The sequence below is a fragment of the Schistocerca piceifrons genome, chromosome 2, assembly GCF_021461385.2.
Source record: "Schistocerca piceifrons isolate TAMUIC-IGC-003096 chromosome 2, iqSchPice1.1, whole genome shotgun sequence".
NCBI classification, from domain to species: Eukaryota; Metazoa; Arthropoda; class Insecta; order Orthoptera; family Acrididae; genus Schistocerca; species Schistocerca piceifrons.
Genome location: NC_060139.1, coordinates 833,340,824 through 833,363,392, shown reverse-complemented (window position 1 = coordinate 833,363,392; position 22,569 = coordinate 833,340,824). Strand labels below are relative to the sequence as shown.

Below are 22,569 nucleotides of genomic sequence, written 5' to 3'. Positions count from 1 at the left end.
CAAATGCACTTCCCCTCTTACAACTGTACATCAGATAGTGGACACAACATTGAAAAGACCTACGTGATCTCCAATAATAATTTACTGTAAGGTGCCTAATAATTCATTTTACCTTCATAACTCAGATTAAAAACATTAAAAAAATGCATATTGCCTACACTTGAGCAAAAACAAGGTTATGATGTAATTACTAGTACTTTTATGATTATCCATGCTTGTAACTTATTACATACATCTGTACCAAATTCTATGAAAATATCTGTCTGCATCATCAGACATGAAATGTAACTTTTCTAGTACAATTATACCAATTTATCACTGTCAAGTCATGCAGTTCACAACAAAACAAAGACAATCAGTTTTCTAAAGAAACAGTACGTACCAAATACAAATATTTTATGCTGGGGCAAAGAGGTCAAGTACCACATGGGTTTTTCAAAAGTCAGTATGTGCAGTTAATTATGGATGTAATTAATGGAACACACACACATATTTTTAAAAAAACTATCATTAACAGCAGGTTTCTATTGTCCTGTAGAGCAATAGTCAATCAACAGACTGCTGCTTCACCTGCTGCCTGATGCCTTAGGTATTAAAACAGGGATGATCGGTGTATGCAGGTTACGCAAACTGTACTAGTTTGTTATTCTTGACCTATTGATGCTGATCAGATGCTGTATGAACCCCATATGAAGTGGTATCAGTCAGTCAACAGTTTTACATTACATGCAACACTGCATGACCAGATAAAGTAATGGTCACCACACCGATATGTGATAACTATCACCAGAGGCGAAGATAAGGAAGTGTGTCCATACTGGACATAAAAATATAATAATACAGCATGTTATGGAGATGCATATTTTCTATTAAATAAACAACACATAAACAAACTTCCCAGATTTTAAAGGGTTCAGTGTCAGGCATTTAGCCTCCGCAGGTCCCCCATTTACCTAACGGCTCTTTGTAAACAACCACAAGTCGGCTGCACAGACATGAAACACAAATCACTGATTTTTTTTTTTCTGTATAACTTACAGAAGTATATGAAGAAAATGGTGACACATGGTCTCAGTCATATTGTACACACATTTCATGACAACTCCCCACTTTGAAAATATACGAAACATTGCCTATTACTTTTGAAAGGAAACATTCTGGTGTCTACAGCACACAGCCACTTGAAAATCTCATCCTTTTACATTGCATGTTCTGACAACAAATATTTTCAGTAAGTTTAACCTTGAATAGCTAGATTTTTTTCTGAATGGGCTCGATCCCCGTTAGGGACTGTTATTCTCCAGTTAACTTACTTGAAAAGCTTCCAAATTTATGTACCGCCAGAGGACATCTACAATTGCACAACCATTGCACACAGTTGTAACCCAGATGTTGTGACTGTTCCAATTATACTGCAAAATATGGTACTATAGGAAAAATATGTTTTACAAATCAGTTTTAACAGATATTCTGAAAAAATGTATAAAATCAGAATCCTGTTATATGACTCTTCACTTCAACAAATAAATATATCTGAAACATGACAGAGATTCTTTGAATTTCCAAGTCACTGCATAAAAATGGACCTTCCCCGTTACACAGCTATTACAAAACCAAAATGTGATCTCAATTACCTGGTCTCTTCCAGTTATTCATTTCTTTTATATATTAAAAAATTATGGTGTATGTAATACAATTACAGCTACCAACAAATAGAGTAATAAATTCAAATGTTTTGTCAATTTCACAACAATCATCCAGTTTTCAGTGTTGTGCTTACTCAAAGACACACACAAAATTCACCAGTATCAACCCACCACCAGCTGGTAAGGTATTTACAGTTTTATATGACATTTTAACAACTTTTACCACATTTTTCATGTATTGATTTTTGGAAAATTAATGCAAGTGTTTTAAGTAGTTGTCCCACATAAGTCAATAGATAACACAAAGCTTATATTTAAGACCAAAAGAACAAATTCTTCACTTTCTAAGGCATAACAAAAACAATAAATGTGTTTCCACAAAACAATGAGTTTAGGTGCTACAATCAAAATGTGTGTACAGATCTGCTCTTTAGATCATGAAAACCGTCAGTTCTATAATTCAGTGAGACCAAATTTTCTTATATTACAATAACTAATAATAAAACAAGGATTCGATTCTGTCCATCTACCAAACTTATTGTGCACAATTTAAAATGCTTTGAACACATATTCTCTCTCTCTCTCTCTCTCTCTCTCTCTCTCTCTCTCTCTCTCTCTCTCTCTCGTACACATGTACACACATGCACATACAGAGCAGGTACTAGTCACTGCCACACAAAAGTGCTTAAAACTATTTCTTCTTCTCAGCAATTTTTTGCACAAGAAAGAAGTACTTACAGTAAAAACTGGTGAATATAAAAGGGAACTGTCCCACTTGAAAAAAATTCAATTATAGGAACACATACAAGTTGACAACAGTTTCATTCATTTATTCACCACTTTATTTCTTCTTAAAGAATGAGGAAATACTTTTAGATCCTGATGCAGCCTTCATACGAGCTTTTTCCTTTGCTGTAATGCTGGTTTTTGCAGCCTGGAACAAAAAGTTTTGTATATAATATGTCACATTAGCTTAGACAATAAACTATCGCTGAAGGAGTGTAGGATACTTATAGATAACATCTTGCCAATAATGAGATCATCACAGGCCAAGCATTACACTCAGGTATGGAAGGACAGGGAAGGCATTAGCAATGGTTTTTATATTGGATTCATCCTAATACTTTCCTAATTATTTTATAGAAAGCATAGAAAACCCAAATCTAGAAGTAGATCTGACTGTCACAAGAGTTGTTCACCCAATATGCCCTCACATACATACTACCTGGAAGAGTTTTTTTTAAAAAAAAGTAGCAATTAAGTGACCAGTTTTCTGCAAATTAAAATTGCTGTCAAGGCCTTGTACCTGCTCAGCCAGCAACCAACAACACAGACAGGTTACACCTTGCAGGAGAGTGCTCTTCAGATGAAAGAAAAGGAGTGGCCATGAGGCAGCAATAAAAGTGCCACCAGAGGTCACTGCCCTGCAGACATTTTCTCCTCCGCAGGTCAAGTGTCTGAAAGTAGTACCTACAGTACCCTGGCATCCACATTGTATTTAGAACAGTGCCCAGGCTATGCTCCAGGAGTTTGCTCCAAGTGAGTTTCCTGAATCATGTGCCGATTGTGAAAGCATTCCCACAATCATGACCTCACTCTGGACCCACTGCTACAATTACACCACCATCCATGTCGATCTTCACCTCCAGGAGCTGCCAGCTATGGACCTATACAATTCGTGTCATGAACACCGAAGAGATAAGGCATCCAACAGCATTATCAGCAACTGGATTATGTAATTTTTGTCTTTATTTTTGCATCGACAATACGCCCCTTCTGGACTTTGACTGTGGCATGCTTAGTGTATGACACTGGATTTTGGAACTTTCAATTTAATGTTACATTTTCTGGCCTTCAGCGTGCAGATTTTATTATTGCTCTTCCAATATTCAAGAAGAGATTTGTTTTCACTGATTGTATTCAAAACAACCAAACATCATACTCATTTTATACCCTGGCATATTTCCTGCACTGCATTCGGCGAACTCATCATTTGGTCTGAGGGATTTTTCCACCAGAGTCAGTGCCTGTGTGTTCTCTAACCCAGGCAGGTAGTGTTTTGGCAGCTGTTCTTTCACTTCTAAGTACACTTACTGTCATGCTTCCAGCAGGATGGAACCGGTGGATGTCTCTACTCGTGTTGTTTCTGCTCCAGCAGATGCAGTGCCCCCATGAACTCCTGACTGAGCTGCTGGCGGTCATCTCCACATTGCCTCCATAGCTCTCCAATTGATTCTCACAGATCGACTCCATGGTCAAAGGCTCCTATGCAGTGCCTCCGCTGTTCCAGAAGTTCAACAAGAGAACACAGCCACAGGCGAACAATGTCGCACACACGGAACAGCACTTCTTACCCCACAGCATCACAGGTGATATGCTGCAGCATGCCTTCTTTCTGGGATACATGGGTTGAAGCCCAGTGCATGTGACAGCAGACTGTGACAAGTTTTTCAGCTGGCATAAACTTAACAGTTTCCAGTGTAGTAACACTCAATGTACTTAATCATAAGCAACTTCATTGGCCTGAGAGATGATTCTCATGCACGCCCTCAATGTAGGACTAAGCATAAACTCATTAAATTGAAGGACCCTTTTGATAAAGGGACCTCTTGAACAGTCTCTCAGATCATCAGCCCCCCCCCCCCCCCCCCCCCGTTTACAAAACGCAGGCGAAAACTCGAAGGCCAGATGCCGCCTTCAACAGCTCCTTTATTAGCCAATATACACCAGTGCCGCTGCTAGCGCACTTAGACCACCTCTTGTGGGAAATCTGGACATATGGCTGAAGTGTGCCATGCAGCACTCAAAATGAATACCGACTGCACACTTAATGGATACTTTGGACATGAATGAAAGGGTGGAGCTGTTATTGGTTATATCCTATGTTCAATCTGTGCTTCCCCACAGTAGCCATTAACAACACATACATCGAGCTGCACACAGCCACGTAGTCCACCGCGACCATCATAGATCGGCAATCTTGACATCGCATGGCATTCCATCCTCTTTGACATTTTGACAGTCCACTGCACAGTTACTGCAATGATACCATTAAAGCCAAAGATCAAATTTACAGCCCAAATTCAGTACCATTCAACCGCCAGTTTTTCGCAAAGCGCGAAATAGCGAAATTTTCACGAAATTTTACACATTTTGCTGAAAACGCGAAACTATTTACTTTTAAGCCGAATCGCGAAATAATTGACGAAACTTTGCAAAATCTCGTCATTTTAACTTAACTGCAGAAATTCGATTGGAGTTATGGTAATACAACCTGGATATCGATTTTACACCATTTTGATATATACAATATCTCGAGTATTCCAAAGACATTCTGCAATGTTCTGGCGGTGTATTCAGTATTGCGTGTTGGAAATCGTTGTGGATTGCCGGTGCATTGAGTGTGGTATTTTGTGTTTTGTTTTCGCACTACAGATGATTAATATGGTAGTGACAGTTTTCGACTGAGAAAAGGAATTTTCGTCAGAAGGATTTTAAGTTTTCGACAAAAGTAGGAAGATACTTATGTGCAAATACTGCAATGTGCGTATTGAGTGGCAGACGAAGGACACGTGCCTGAAACACATTAATAACAGTTCTTCCCATAAGAAGAACAAGGAGAAGGCGCTAACAACTACTGCTATAAAAAGACAAGCTACGCTCATGGAAGTCACTGCAGCGGCAAAACGAGTGAAAAATGATAAAGAAGAATTCATTTTATCGACTACTCGAGCTTTCATTGAGGCCAACATTCCAATGGAAAAAGTTGATCATCCGAAGATGAGAGAATGGATGAACAAATACATACCAGGTTTGTGTAATAATTAATTTACCGTCTGCTAATCGCAGCAGAGATTAGGTAATCTCGACAGCCAGTAATTTTTGTTGGTCAGAATAGGCCTATATTAAAAATAATTTTTCCTCCAGCACTCTCTTAAAAAAGTCTTATAATTGGGTAATGTGGTAATTTAATTCGATACATAGTAATCTAATAGCAGTTCTATTGACATTTTTAAGGTGCTGGAGACTTAACCTCAGCTGGAAGACTACGGGAAGGCTACATACCTCGAATCATCAAAGAAGAAGAAAGATTAAAAGGAGCCGTGAAAGACGCGCTACAGAATGTGCACAAGCAATTATGAGTGTAATACAGAAACTTGAAATTCAGTACAGAAATGTAGTTTCTATAACTTCAGATTCAGCCCATTATATGGGCAAGTGTATAAATGCAGTTAGGGTTTTAGTTTCAGAAGGGTTAGTACACACACAATTTGGTTGGCAATGTGTGGGCTGTGGAGCTTTTGTGATTTGAACCATAGTGTTTTGCAGACTAAACACATCTTCCTTAATACCCGAAAGAGGAAGCATGCATACATTTAGTTCTTAGCTCAGAAATACGTAGGTGTACACACAAAAGCTAAACTTTTCCCTATTCCTGTCATCACCAGGTGGAACTCGTGGTTTGAAAGTGTCGAGTACCTTGGAGAATATCTCTGTGACATAGTAGAATTTCTTGAAACTTTTGAAGATGAGAATGTAGCTGTCAATTGTTTTACAGCTTTGACTTCTGCTGAAGCAAAAAAAAAAAATCAATGCCTAGCTATTTTTCTTGTTGAGCACTGCTCAAAATGTTGCAATTTGCTGATGACATTAGAGGGCTCTAAGATGCCGTTAATTCATCTTCTGCAGTCTAAGCTTGATGACCTTGCAAAGAGCTTTAAGTTACTAGAGGATGCAATTCCCCCCCCCCCCCCCTCCCCCCGAGACAACCTCAGAGAAACTTCTTAAACTGCCAGAGCATATGCAATTACAGTTAAAGCACTCTTCCAGTCTGTAGGTAGAGCAAGTCTTACAAAACTGAACCACTTGATGAAGTGTGATACAGGAAAAATTATTTCTTCTACAGGTAAATTGTTTGATCCGAGAAACATAATAAAAGGCGATTTAGACAGTGCTGAAATCTCTCAGCTGATAAAGAAAATTCCCATTCTACAAGAACTTCCAACATCAGAAATTCTTGTACCATACACATTGTTTAGGGATTTAGTAGCCAGTTCTTGTAGAGAAGGTAAAGATGTTGATGTGATTGGTATTCTTCTTTCCCTGAAAGCAGAGTATGGACTTTTTGTGGAAGCTGCAGTGAAGGCTTTGTGGATACCAGTCAGTAATGTTGATAGTGAGAGATCATTTTCTAGATACTGCAATATAATGTCTGACAGGAGAACATCTTTGACTTCCAGCAATATGGAAGTCATGGTTTCCTTGTCTTTCTCAGACTGACTTGTGCGTTGTGTACATAGACTAGGACAGGATAAATGTTTTCCAAACTTTCATGATTTGGTATTTGTGTTTTAATAAGATTTATAATTTTTATGCTTTTTCAATTTATGTAAAATAAAAGATTTTTCACTGCAAATGTGCCATAAATATATTTCCTGTACCTTTTACTGCTGAAAAGTGGAAATAAAATTTGCGAAATTGACGAAATGGAAAAAAAACTAGCGAAAAATGTACCGAAAATAACTTTTTAAAAATGACAAAATCAGGCAAAAATTTTCACCACAAACAGGTGCCTCTAGCCATCACATTTTGGTCACTGACACTCCTAGAGCCAAAATTTCTTGTGCCTGGACCTGTTCAAAGCTCCTGGGGCAGGGGTCGGGGGGAGGGGGGGGGGGGCGGTGGCAAGTGGGGCAGGTGGGCAAGTGAGGCAGGGGTGGGGGTGGGGGGGGGGGCCAAGTGATGTGGGGGGGGGGGGGGGGGGGGGCAAGTGAGGCAGATGGGGCTCAGACAGTGGAAGGAGTACACTAGACTCTTGCTAAACCGACCACTCCTCACAAATATGGGTGCCGGATTAGTGTAAGTGCCGGATTATTGAGTGTGTCTTCAATTTAGTATAAACACATCATAGGGATTGTATTTTATAAAATCCAAAGATACGTTCATTTTCACAGAAAACCTTAGTCCTTGTGTGTGTACATACATCACTTGACACTCACTTTGAAACGTGTCCCAACTTTTTAGTTGTCACAATGATGATACGCGATGGCAGTATGCCTTATCACACAATGGCTTTGCAAGCATGTTATAGGTGCTGCCATGTTTCTGATTGTTGCATAATGTACTCCAGGAAGACGTCTCCAACTTCAGCACCGGCAGTTTCAGATATCCTCATGTTCTCTCTCCTCCTATGTCCTCTTCTTCACCAGCTTATGTTTACCTCTTTTCTGCTGAAGTTTGGTCACACATAGTTGCTCATCTAACATTGTTGCCAGCAACAATGGTTTTCTGCGAAGAACCTCAATTCAGTTTATATCCGATTTCGAGTTGCTGCTTGAGGTATAGCATAAAGTGTTTCCCTTTAGAAGTCATGATAATGATCCGTAAGGAAAGCCACAATTTCAAAGTGTATAGGAATGTTGTAGATTACAATTTACTAACAACAATGTTGCAGACAAAATTTCATTATTTAAGCGTCATTTCAGGTTGAACGACTAGAAGGTGGAAGTGTGCAGATTACTAAGAGGCCGAACAACTGAGTGCCGTATTAGCGAGAGTTTAGTGTAATAATTACTGGGTAGTGGGAGGGAGGAGGGAGACCCAGTCCTAGAATTTGTCTTAAATAATAAAAATCTAATTCAGTAGGTTCACACTGGTACTGAACTCTGTTCCACCCAACTGTAAGATTATTGCACTACCTTGCTGGGTAGGGAAGGTACAGTTGGTGTAGTAGGAAAAGATGGAAGGTAAACTGATAGGCCAAAAGGCAAGCAAAGAATTGTATTGAAATAAATTCAACACTGGACACAGTCAGTCTTTCATGCTTTTGTAATATGTTATGTATCACATGCACAAGTACAACTTCATAGTATTCTCCTTCAATTACATGAATGAATGTAAACTTTCACATGTATGGGGAAATTCAATTCAACTAAATACTAACATAAAGTATCAAATTTTATTCCTGAAACCATTTAGGATAACTATGTCTCATGTCACAAATGTACTGTATCACTGGAGGCAGTTAGTTCAACCTGCCTTGTAATACAGTATCATCTACACATGTAGTTGCCTGCACAGTGAAGTAGTATGAAAAGTAAATACAGGTAGATACTGTGAACTTCCACATTTTGCAGTCGCACTGCATTACTCATAAGGCTTTGCAGTGGCGCAAAAAGGTGGTTGATTTATTGTAATAAAATTTCAGCTGTTGTACCTCCTTCACTGACAGGCATTTGCATTTAATACTTGCAGCACGAGCAAGGGAGTGCATGTACATATATCTTTGAGGCTTGTCATTGATGTTTGTAAGTTATAGTTCCAGCAACTGGATGTACTTTAATGTTATCTTTAAATATTAAATTTCAACACTCTACTGCAATATTAGTTATTGTCTCATTCAGTCAACTGAAAATCATGCAGACAACATGTTATTACACCTGCCAGAATACCATTCATTAAGAAAGAATGTCTACAAATCAACAAGCATACAACTACTTATAAAACAGTAACTGACTGCTCATTGAAGGAAGAAAGATTGCAAAAAGAGATTTATAAATATTTAAATCTCATGAAACAAACCATGAGCACCTTTTCAGGCTTGGTGAGATCCAGTGCATCTCCATTAGGCAAATCTTCTTGACGTGGCCTTTTAGTTTCAGATGCCTGTTGTTGAGCAGGCGCAAGCTTTCGCTTGGATGACTCTGATGGCTGCTCCTCTGGCAGTCCCAACTTACGAAGTAGCTGCAGGCTAAGGTCATCTGCCAGGTACTCAGATACAAGGCCGTGGGCATACTTAAGGTATGCTTCTACAAAACACAAACAACAATTCCCTGAAGAATTTCTGTTTAATTACATGTCATGTGCATATGTAGGTTGAAGAACAACAATGATACCAACGACGGCTTACCACTAATAGATGGGATGAGTATTGAAATAAATATTATAGATAACACACATACACAAATAAATCATGAACACTGCATTAATTTACATCTGAAATCTAAAAACAGATACTTGATATAATATATATCCTACTGCTTCCCATTCATTAGCCCCCAATCAATATTTACTTCCACAAGCCAAGTAGCATGAGTGGTGGTGAGGAAGGAAAGAAGATTAGGGTTTAACAACCTGTTGGCATCAAAATCATTTTAGATGAAGCACAAGATAGGGCTGTGTCAAAAATGGGGAAGGAAACTGGCTGTGCCCTTTCAAAGGGACTATTACGGCATTTGCCCAGAGCAATATAGGGAAATCAGGGAAAACCTAAATCTGGATGGCCAGATGGAGATTTGAACCACGGTCCACACCGGGTCTGTCGTATACAAGGTATCCAATAAAACCATTATCAATTATTAATGAGGCAGAAGAACAAGACACCACAAGCATGTGTGTAACACAATGGACCATTTGCAAATATTGCACCAAATCATAGAATGGAGTAATGGGTATGCATTATGCCTGTAACTCAAAAGTTTGGGGACAACCCTAGAGGAACCAGTCACTGAGTCAATCTATGCCATTACCTGAAAGAATATAAACATCTTCAATTACACAGTATCCTTTTCATCAGGACAGCCAGGAGTATTATATAAATGACCTGGGTGACAGTCTGAGCAGTTCTCTTAGGTTGTTCGCGGATGATACTGTAATTTACCATCTAGTAAGGTCATCCGAAGACCAGTATCAGTTGCAAAGCGATTTAGAAAAGATTGCTGTATGGTGTGGCAGGTGGCAGTTGACACTAAATAACGAAAAGTGTGAGGTGATCCACATGAGTTCCAAAAGAAATACGTTGGAATTCGATTACTCAATAAATATTACAATTCTCAAGGCTGTCAATTCCACTAAGTACCTGGGTGTAAAAATTACGAACAACTTCAGTTGGAAAGACCACATAGATAATATTGTGGGGAAGGCGAGCCAAAGGTTGCGTTTCATTGGCAGGACACTTAGAAGATGCAATAAGTCCACTAAAGAGACAGATTACACTACACTCGTTCGTCCTCTGCTAGAATATTGCTGCGCGGTGTGGGATCCTTACCAGGTGGGATTGACGGAGGACATCGAAAAGGTGCAAAAAAGGGCAGCTCGTTTTGTATTATCACGTAATAGGGGAGCGAATGTGGCAGATATGATACGCGAGTTGGGATGGAAGTCATTAAAGTAAAGACGTTTTCCGTCATGGCGAGATCTATTTACAAAATTTCAGTCACCAACTTTCTCTTCTGAATGCGAAAATATTTTATTGAGCCCAACCTACATAGGTAGGAATGATCATCAAAATAAAATAAGAGAAATCAGAGCTCGAACAGAAAGGTTTAGGTGTACGTTTTTCCCGCACGCTGTTCGGGAGTGGAATGGTAGAGAGATAGTGTGATTGTGGTTCGATGAACCCTCTGCCAAGCACTTAAATTTGAATTGCAGAGTAATCATGTAGATGTAGATGTAGAAGTTAGGCAAGAAGATCTTTTAGGATTTAAACTACTCTTACTGATCCTTAAACCGGGCAAATGAAAGAAAAATGTGTGTTAATGGAACATAACTAAAGCATCTTAGTCTTACTGATGACACTGTACAGTTTGCCTCTATGGCAGTTAAACTAGAGGAAGAAATGCTAAAAACGAGTTTAAAAGTAGGCATGAAAAGCATTTATAATCAGACTACATAGCATTTAATGAATAAAAATCAACAGAAATGGTAACAAAAGACTCCCAGTACAAGGTATTGCCCTCACTCGGCCAACAGCCTTGTCGAAGAATACAGAGGAGGGGATGGTTAAAAGAGAAACTCTTGCCCACGGGGGTGGGAAACTGCACTAAAAGATGGAAGAATCAGCAATGACCAATGGCATGAGGGTGCAGAAGGCAATGAAAGCCAATGCATTAAAGACCATTAGGTGTATCCACAGGACGCATGACCTGTAATTTAAAAAGTGTCATCATGATCTCTCCTTTGGCAAAAGATTCCAGATCAGCTCCCCATTCAAACCTTGTAAGGGGACTGCCAAGGGGGAGATGACCATGAGAAAAAGATTGGATGGCCAATGGAAGGGTGAAATACTATGAGTTGGAGTTGGAGTGATAAATGTCAGAAGTCTGAACGTGGTAGGGAAGCCAGAAAATCTGATATATGATGTGACTTACCAAACGAAAGTGCTGGCAGGTTGATAGACACACAAACAAACACAAACATACACACAAAGTTCAAGCTTTCGCAACCAACGGTTGCTTCATCAGGAAAGAGGGAAGGAGAGGGAAAGACGAAAGGATGTGGGTTTTAAGGGAGAGGGTAAGGAGTCATTTCAATCTCGTGAGCGGAAAGACTTACCTTAGGGGGGAAAAAGGACAGGTAGACACACACACACACACACACACACACACACACACACACACACACACACACACACACACACACACCCAGACATTTGTGAAGTATATATATATAAAACCCACATCCTTTCGTCTTTCCCTCTCCTTCCCTCTTTCTTAATGAAGCAACCGTTGGTTGCGAAAGCTTGAACTTTGTGTGTACGTTTGTGTGTCTATCGACCTGCCAGCGCTTTTGTTTGGTAAGTCACATCATCTTTGTTTTTAGATATATTTTTCCCACGTGGAATGTTTCCTGATGTGACTTACCAAACGAAAGCGCTGGCAGGTCGATAAACACACAAACAAACACAAACATACACACAAAATTCAAGCTTTCGCAACCAACGGTTCCTTCATCAGGAAAGAGGGAAGGAGAGGGAAAGACGAAAGGATGTGGGTTTTAAGGGAGAGGGTAAGGAGTCATTCCAATCCCGGGAGCGGAAAGACTTACCTTAGGGGGAAAAAAGAAAAAAGAAAAAAGGACAGGTATACACTCGCACACACACCCATATCCAACTGCACATACACAGACACAAGCAGACATTTGTAAAGGCAAAGAGTTTAGGCAGAGATGTCCATATATAATAGAGGGAAACATTCCACATAGGAAAAATATATCTAAAAACAAAGATGATGTGACTTACCAAATGAAAGTGCTGGCAGGTCGACAGACACACAAACGAACACAAACATACACACAAAATTCAAGCTTTCGCAACAAACTGTTGCCTCATCAGGAAAGAGGGAAGGAGAGGGAAAGACGAAAGGATGTGTGGATGGATATGTGTGTGTGTGTGTGTGCGCGCGCGAGTGTATACCCGTCCTTTTTTCCCCCTAAGGTAAGTCTTTCCGCTCCCGGGATTGGAATGACTCCTTACCCTCTCCCTTAAAACCCACATCCATTCGTCTTTCCCTCTCCTTCCCTCTTTCCTGATGAGGCAACAGTTTGTTGCAAAAGCTTGAATTTTGTGTGTATGTTTGTGTTCGTTTGTGTTGTCTTTAAATATGTCTGCTTGTGTCTGTATATGTGTGGATGGATATGTGTGTGTGTGCGCGAGTGTATACCCGTCCTTTTTTCCCCCTAAGGTAAGTCTTTCCGCTCCCGGGATTGGAATGATTCCTTACCCTCTCCCTTAAAACCCACTTCCTTTCGTCTTTCCCTCTCCTTCCCTCTTTCCCGATGAGGCAACAGTTTGTTGCGAAAGTTTGAATTTTGTGTGTTTGTTTGTGTGTCTATCGTTTGGTAAGTCACATCATCTTTGTTTTTAGATATATTTTTCCCATGTGGAATGTTTCCCTCTATTAATTCATATATATATATATATATATTTCCGTAACTAACCATTCTCCCGTTACACAATTTTATGCTGCTGATGATATATATATATATATATATATATATATACATCAACAGCAGCATAAAATTGTGTAACGGGAGAATGGTTAGTTATGGAAAAAAAGTAGTGCAGAGAATAAATTACTGAACAGATCAGTGATAGGGTTGCTCTCATTAGAATAGACAGAAATCTACTGCTGACGACAACAGTTCAGGTATGTATGTTGATATCACAGGCAGATGTTGAAGAAGTGGAGAGAGTGCAGGAGGTAATGTGAAAGGAAATGATAACCTAATAATCTGGAGAATCTGAATGTGGTAGAAGGGGAAGAAAGAGAAGAATAGGTTATGGAAAATATGGACTTGGTGGTAGGAATGAGAGAGAGAGAGAGAGAGAGAGAGAGAGAGAGAGAGAGAGAGAGAGAGAGAGAGAGAGAGAGAGTTCTACAATAAATTTCAGTTAGTAATAGCAAATACACTGTTCAAAAGTCACAAGAGAAGGTTGTATACTGCAAAATGCCTGGAGATATGGGAGGTTTCAGATGGATTACTTCATGGTTAGACAGAGATTTAAAAATTAAACACTGGAATGTAAGACATACCCAAGAGCAGATACAGGTATGGATCGCAACTTAATAAAGATGAAGAGTAGGCTGAGGATTACAGAAGGAAAGTTAGGGTTTGACGTTCCGTCAACATCAAGGTCATTAAAGACATGGTACAAGCTAGGAATGTTCCACGGAAGAGAAGGAAATTAGTCATTTCCTTTCAAAGCAAACATCCTGAAATTTGCCTGGAATAATTTGTGGAAATCGCAGAAAACCTAGATCTGGATGGCTGGACACAAATTTGAACCAAGGTCCTCCTGAATGCGAATCCAGTGTGCTGACCATTGTCCCACCTCATCCAATGAAGAATAGAAGTGGTAAAGAAGAATCAATGTGCTAAGAAGTGGGATAGGAAGTACTAAGGAATAATGCAGTTTAAGTTATGACTATAGACATTGCGATAATGTATACCTCAGTAGGCAATTCAGTTGAAGAGAAATGGAAACCTAAAAAGAAGCTGGAAAGAGAAACACAGGTACAAGGAAGGGAACTGAAGAAACCTAGGGTAACAGAATAAATACTTCAGTTCATTGATGGAAGAAGGAAGTACGAAACTGTTCAAAAAAACTCAGTAACACAAAAAGATACATCACTTAGGAATGAAATAAACAGGGAGTACAGGAGAGCTAAGATGAAATGGTAGCAGAAAAGCAGAAGAAACTGTAAAAGAAACAGACACTAAAAGACAGGTCCAGCATACAGAAATGTCAAAACAACCTTTGGTGAAAAAAGCAAGGGCAGCAATGTTAAAAAAAATCAATGGGAATTCCATTGTTAAGTGCAGAAGAGAGAGTACATTAAAGGCCTCTACAAAGGAGAAGACAGGCCCAAAGACATGACAGAGAAAGAAATAGGAGGTGATACCGAAAACGTAGAGGACCCAGTATTAGAGTCAGAATTTAATAGAGCTTCGGAAGGCTTGTGATTAAATATGACAGTAGGGATAGATAAAATTCCATCAGAATTTATGAAATCACTGGGGCAAGTGACAACCAAGTGACTATTCAAGTCTGTGTGTAGAATCTATGAGACTGGTGACTTACCACCAGATTTTTGAAAAAACATCCATGCAATCCTGAAGAGTGTAAGAGCAATAAGTGTGAGAACTATTGCATAATAAACTTAATGGCTGATGCAACCAATATGGAACTAGTTTTTATCTGCATTTGTTGCATTCAAAAACACAACATGTAATCTGGTCAGAATAATTCTTCATATTTCATTGGAAAATGTAATTACAAGTGTTATGATAATGAACTGGAAGTAGGTAGGACATCTAGCCAGGCAAATGGATGGTAGCTGGACGAAGTTCTTTAGTGGGTTCCAAAAGACAAGAAAAGATTGAGATTATGACATAACAGAAGGTGGGTGTATACCATAAGAAAACATGCTGCAACAGCATGATACAATTACGAGGGGTGTTTGAAAACTCCATGCAAAAATAAAAACTACTTACGTGTTTGGGGTAAACCTTTTTTATTTTTCGACATAGTCTCCTTTTAGACTTATACACTTCGTCCAACACTGTTCTAATTAGTTGATCCCTTCCAAATAATAGGAATTGTCCAAGTCAGCAAAATAGCTTAGTTGCTGCAATCACCTCCTCGTTTGAATAAAATCTTTGTCCCGCCAGCCATTTCTTCAAATTGGGGAACAAATAGCAGTCTGAGGGAGCCAAGTCTGGAGAATAGGGGTGATGTGAAATGAGTTGGAATCCTATTTCCATTAATTTTGTGACCACAACTGCTGAGGTTTGTGCTGGTGCATTGTCGTGATGGAAAAGGACTTTTTTGCGGCCCAATCGCCGGCATTTTTCTTGCAGCTCAGTTTTCAAACGATCCAATAATTATGAATAATACGCAACCGTAATAGTTTTACCCTTTTCCAGATAGTAGATGAGGATTATCCCTTGCGAATCCCAAAAAGACACTCGCCATAACCTTTCCGGCTGAAGGAATGGTCTTCGCTTTTTTTTGTGCAGATTCTCCCTTGGTAACCCATTGTTTAGATTGTTGTTTGGTCTCAGGAGTAATGTATCCATGTTTCATCCACAGTGACGAAACGATGCTTAAAGTCCTGTGGATTCTTCCTGAACAGTGGATTCTTCCTGAACAGCTGCAAACCATCCTTGCAACACTTCGCACAATTCCGTTTTTGGTCAAGTGTGAGCACTCATGGAACCCATCTTGTGGATAGCTTACTCATGTCCAAATATTTATGCAAAATATTATGTACCCATTCATTCGAGATACCCACAGCACTAGCAATCTCACGCACCTTAACTATTCTGTCATCCATCACCATGTCATGGATTTTATCAATGACTTCTGGAGTCTTAACCTCCACAGGACGTCCAGAACATTCAGCATCACTTGTGCCCATATAGCCACTCTGAAAATTTTGAAACCACTTATAACCTGTTCTAATCGAAGGTGCGGAGTCACCGTAATGCTTGTCAAGCTTCTCTTTAGTCTCCTGAGGAGTTTTGCCTTTCATAAAGTAATCACCACACAAATTTTTTTTTTTGGTCCATTTTTTGATAATCACTCGACCTCCATGCTTCACACGAATGCCAAGAAATACACCAATATGGCCGAAACTTGGTGTCTGTTCTTTCCAAAGATGCTACTAACTAAACATGACCTCGATACGCGCCAATGGTGCCATCTCTCAGACTTTGCACAGACTTTTCAAATGCCCCTTGTAGTTGAAAACTGTATTCCATGAAGAAGTGTGGAGGAGACTTTTATCCAGCAGTAGATGCTAAACGGCTTTCGATTTTAGAGACACACACACACACAACCTCAAAAAACACTTAAAAAGGATGCTTCTGACACTATTTATTGTGATATATTAGTACAAAACTGTGTTTCAGCCTGTAACTTTTTGATCACAATTGATGAACTCAGTAGCACTGGATGAGCAGACATAGGCTTTTGCTCCACTGGAAAATGTAATATAGAGGGGTCTGGCTACAAAAAATTATACCTATGCTGCAAATATGTGCACTTAACAAACTACTGCTATTAGTGATATGTTGCCAGCACTAGTGATGGTTGCCATCAGAATAGGATACACGTAGGTCTACATATACAGGGAGTACATAAAGTCCAGGAACACTTTCAATTATTTATTGCACAAGAACCAAACATTGTACAGATATCATACATATGTCATTTTGAAGAGAGAGTTCTTTTTTTTCCATGTATACCACCACAGCGTAGTTTGGTAATTTGCCGATATTCAGCACTAGTCACAAACGATGAAAGTTCAGGTGCGGAGTGAGCTTTCTGTGTTTGGAGTTCAACAAAAACAAGTGTGCTACAGCCGTTCCATGGATGTTAAGAACCAAGTATGGTAAGATGCCACCAACAAGGAGGGCCATTTACCACTGGCACAAGAAATTTGTTACAACGGGTTGCTTGTACCCAGCAAAGAGAAGCAGACGTCCCAATGTGAGTGAAATGAATATGGAGCGCGTACGAGAGACATTCATAAGGATTCCAAAGAAATTGGTGCATCGTGCATCCCTTGACCTCAAAATGGTTCCAATGACAGTGTGGAAAGACCTGTGACAGAAGCTGCCTATGAAACCATTCAAATTGGAGTTAATGCAGAAGCTCAATGACAATGACAAAGACAAGCGTTTTTGAGTTCTGTTCACAGTTGCAACAATTGAATAAGTATGGGGATGGCATTGTTGAGCACTTAATTTTTAGTGACGAAGCCATGTTTCACACTTATGGGAAAGTGAACAAGCATAATTATCGAATCTGGGGTACAAAGCATCCACACAAATGCAATGAATTTGAGCGTGATTCCCCAAAGGTAAATGTTTTTTGTGCCTTGTCACATCGAAAACTGTACGGACCATTCTTCTTCGCCGAGAGCACTGTCACTTGATATTCCTACTAGGACATGTCGCAGCAATGGCTGATGCCTCAAATGCAATCAGACTCTCCATTCATCTTTCAGCAGGATAGGGTCCATCTCATTTTCATCATGAACTTCATGAGCACCTGAACACAGAGCTGCCACATCGATGGATCGGCCATCCTACGAAGGGGACAGCTGTTTCACGAAATGGCCTCCTTGATCAGCAGATCTCACACCATGTGACTTTCTTCTGTGGGGACACATTGAAGATCTGATGTATGTACTGTCTCTACCATGTGATGTAGCAGAGCTCCAGGAGAGAATGCGGGAAGCGACTGCCACAGTCGACGATGCCAAGCTGGGACAGGTATGGCAAGAATTCGATAACCATTTTGACATCTGCCGGGTCACTCATGGTTTGCATATCGAATGTTTGTAAAAAACGTTTCGGAGTTTCTCTTCAAAATGCAATGCGTATGACATCTGTACAATATTTAGTTCTTGTGCAACAAATAATTGAAAGTGTTCCTGGACTTTATGTACTCCCTGTATATACTTTCATCTGTTCCAATGCTCAAAAAAATTTCTGCATTTTGTTTCAAGGCTGTGCAAGAGCTCTGTCACTTATCCCTTTTGGCAGAGTGCGCAAATGTGACTGTAATAAATTGCTCATCCTTGGCATTAAGTCGATCAATTTTAATGTGTGTGTGTGTGTGTGTGTGTGTGTGTGTCACGCGTGCACACGCATGGAGAGAAAGGGGGGGGGGGGGGGGGGGGAGTGGTGGCGCTTATGTGAGCACAAGTGGATGCACATTCAAAAGTCATGATGCAATGTTCAACATCTTGTTGATGTGTATATCTAAAGCTAAAAACTTCCTTGTGTCAACCTGAAACCTTACTCTTTCTTTTCATATTACAACACAAGACGAAGGCAAAGAGCGCTAATAAATTATCCTTAAATTTCCATGCTACCACCTTGCAGAAACGCTGGGAAGTTCTCAGGGAGATCAAAAATACAATAATGTGGGTTAAAAGACATAAGAAATCATGAAAAATAGAAAGCAATAATAAAGTGGAGAAATCAGCCAGCAGATAACGGCGATGCTGGGGAACTAGCAAACGTAGGACATTTACGGTAAGTAAACGAGTCTAGTAAACATGACAGAAACGACGTATGTTTATGCCGAACTACGGTTTTCATGATTTCATTTGTTTTCCCAAACGTGATCTACTCACGCAAACAGAGTATACTGTTCAGAGCAGACACTGACAGTGCACTGAAAATCAACATTCACAACTTATGAAAAAGACAAACTTACAAATTTGTACTAACTTTGTGGTCATTAGCTCATTGGGAATTTCACACGTTTCAAACAAAATGGTAAATTGTTAGGAATAAATGGGATACGGTATATATATCTCGCTCATCCATGCCATTTTTGTCAAAATTTCTACTTTTATCACATCATGTTGGAGGCAAATACCTTTAAGTCCCTAAGGGTGATGGGTTCTGAGGAGTGAGACAAAGCACGACACTCTTGATCAGATTTATGCCACTCCTCACTTTCAAAAGGCGTTCCCAAAGAACCTCTTAAAAGCTAATGATCTCTCACGATCTTCAGTCGAGTCTTGAGACCGCATAGTCCTAAGTCTTTCAGCTATTCTGGTGTACTCAGAAAGATCTGACCATTTTCTAGGCATTTTTTATTCATAAACAAAATGAAATCAAAATGCAATGAGTAGGCACGCAAATCATAAAGCAATCTTAATAACTCTTTTTCCTAGCAAAGAATGTAATTCAACCTATTGAAAAAAGCAAAGCGATGTCATTAAGTTTTTAACACACAAAGCAAAATCAGTAAATCCATATATCCTAGCCAAGTAAATTCCATGTTAGTTTGTATTTGTAAAAATAAGATTGTGGCACTTAGTTCTGTCACTCATGTACACCTCCAAAAATACATCTATCACGAGTCAAAAAAACTAACATTGTCACCTATTGGTTCTTTGCAGTACTGCAAAACCCATAGCGCCACCTATTGGTTCTTTGGAGTACAACACCATGATGATTAAACATCCGAACTACTAAGCCGAGCAGATGACTTTAGATAAAACTTTAAATTACAATTTTTTTCCACTCTCTCTGTGATCTGATTTTGATGAAATAAACCCTATATGTTGCCAAAGCTACACTCAAGTTTCCTATAAAGACCCTACAAAAATTCATCCAATATTTTTGGAGATTACCGTGTTCAGACAGACAGTTTTATTATTGGTACCGATTTCATATAATAAATTATTCTACTTACACCATAAAATCTTTGAAGTTCTTACCAGGGTCATCCGACTCGGTTTTTCCACTTTTAACAAAGGTGGCAGCTGTTGCAACATTATTCACTTGAACACCTTTCTGCTTCAGAACTTCTGCCACACGTTCTGTCTTACGTTGCAGCCAATTGAGAGCTTTCTCTTCATTGTACTTGTAGGCATTTAGCTCCTCATCCCCTAATGGGAAGGAAATTTTCATACATTTTTAACTCCCTTCAGGAAAAGAGAAACACACACATGAAATAAAAATTACTCACAATCAACACGAAAACTTGGAAAATTTGTTGTTATATATTGTACTCAGTATCTTCAAATTTATTACTACCATCAACCAAGTAACAAACACTTGTATGAATAATAGCTTGTACAAACATAACAAAAATATGCTGTAACAGCAATGTTCTTTAAAAGACTCAATTTTATGTCTGTTTTCAAACAGTAATTGTTAGATCCATGCCTTACAGGATGTTTGTGTCATTCAATCAACAAAACCATTAAGTAATAACTACAGTAGCAGCTTAACAATAAGATAAACACCGTACATAAATTACACCTCTACCATTAGTAATAATTAAAGAAAACATGGGAAACATGAACAGTGCTGCTTCAGACTAACATTCCAAAATATTTCAACTTTCACACAAAACCTGCCAGTATTGTAATATGCAGGGTTGAAAAAAATCAAAATCTAGGCCCTGTAAGGGATTTCGAATCACGGAAAACTTTTCAAAATAAAAATAGGCCATAAATTCACTGCTGTGAAACTATGATCACAAAATTACGATCAATAATGAGTGAGCAGTAATTAGTCTAGTAAATAAATGTGTTTGGTTATGTCTAGAAGTGAAGTTATGTAAGACTAAGCAGCTGCTGTGTTATGCTGTGGTTGTTGAACTCCACTGCATTTGTTGCTGTATTTCAAATATATCCCTGGTTGCCTTAAAAGGGATCTCCGGTACCTAGGAACACTTATCTATGGCGATATTGCGTGAACAATCAAATATGTTACACACGTTATGCAGTAAGTAACTTACACATATTGTGAATGAAACTGGAATGACACAACTTAGAAAGAGTTAACCCATAATTTGGCCAGATTGATTTTCACATTGTTAGGAAACAGCAGCAAGTACACAGAGTTCAAGCAACTGAAAATAAAATAACTGACTCAAGTCAATTGAAGATGAAATCATAAGAAACTACATATATGCAGCAGCTATTTTTCAATCCATTCTAAAAAGCACAAGTATCTTATGGACAACAATAGTGGGTGGAGCTCATTATTTAAGCATATTATCTAACAGAACTTCAATGTACACCATTTTCCCACTCTTACAGCTCAGATTTAAAAGATTACTAACAGCATGCAGACAACCACATTTATATACCACCCCAAGAACAAACGTCTTCTAAACGTACTGTTTGTGTAATTACTTATAAATCAAACATGCAGGAAGCCTGTATACTCAAAAAAAGTTTTATTCTAAGGAGCTGCAACTATGTCTCACTGAAAACTGTACTGTTCTATCAATCCCTAACCAAAAATATTTTTCATTTCAACATAAAAGAAAGAAAGTTACTACTGTAAAGTTAGTAAAGTGTGTTGTATGTTCTGTCCAATTTTCACAGACAAAACTGTCATTCCTGTAACCATTAGTGAACTTTATATAGCAGATCTGCTTAAGTGTGAGGAATATTCAATTCTCATCATATATTTGCAGCTAATAAAAAATTAAACTCATGGCAACAGCTGTGTATAAAATAAATCACTGCACACCAAAATCTTTTTTAAAAAAGAAATTCATTCCATCAAAATGTTGTACTATGAATTCCAAGATGAAAATAACAACAACAAATATTTAGTGTAAGAATCTTCTCACTTTGATAAAACTTGTTGACAGAAAAAGTTGTGTAGGTGTTGGTAATGATTTATCAGTACAAAGACATGTTGACACTGGCACTGAATGATTCATGTAAACCATATAAGGGCCAGGGAAATAAGCAATAATCCTCTTTGGATGAGCAGTTTTAATGCATTTTTCCGAGTTAAAGCCAATATCATCCAATCAAGTGACCCGTAAGTAGCATTACATAAACCCTAATTCCCAATTTTTTATATAGAATGAAGACAAGTAAACCTCTACATCTACATCGATACTCCGCAAGCCACCCAACGGTGTGTGGCGGAGGGCGCTTTACGTGCCACTGTCATTACCTCCCTTTCCTGTTCCAGTCGCGTATGGTTCGCGGAAAGAACGACTCTGAAAGCCTCCGTGCGCGCTCTAATCTCTCTAATTTTACATTCGTGATCTCCTCGGGAGGTATAAGTAGGGGGAAGCAATATATTCGATACCTCATCCAAAAACGCACCCTCTCGAAACCTGGCGAGCAAGCTACACCGC

The 22,569-nt window shown here is 39.0% G+C and overlaps 1 protein-coding gene across 3 annotated transcripts in view; it reads right to left on the bottom strand.

The window, feature by feature from the left end:
• Window positions 1–450: 450 nt before the first annotated feature.
• Window positions 451–22,569, bottom strand: part of LOC124777095 (ribonuclease H2 subunit B) — a 34,572-nt gene continuing 12,453 nt past the window's right edge. The window contains exons 5-8 of one of the 3 annotated variants that reach the window (XR_007015684.1): window positions 20,174–20,344; window positions 9,228–9,454; window positions 2,284–2,580; window positions 451–2,244 (exon numbers count right to left, since the gene is read on the bottom strand). Coding sequence is in view for 2 of the 3 variants with exons in the window: in XM_047252376.1 (XP_047108332.1) it covers window positions 2,488–2,580; window positions 9,228–9,454; window positions 20,174–20,344 (491 nt within the window). In the remaining variant the exon portion in view is untranslated. Of the gene's footprint in view, window positions 2,581–9,227; window positions 9,455–20,173; window positions 20,345–22,569 lie in introns of all 3 variants that reach the window. The other 2 variants (XM_047252376.1, XM_047252377.1) reach the window with 2 other exon arrangements.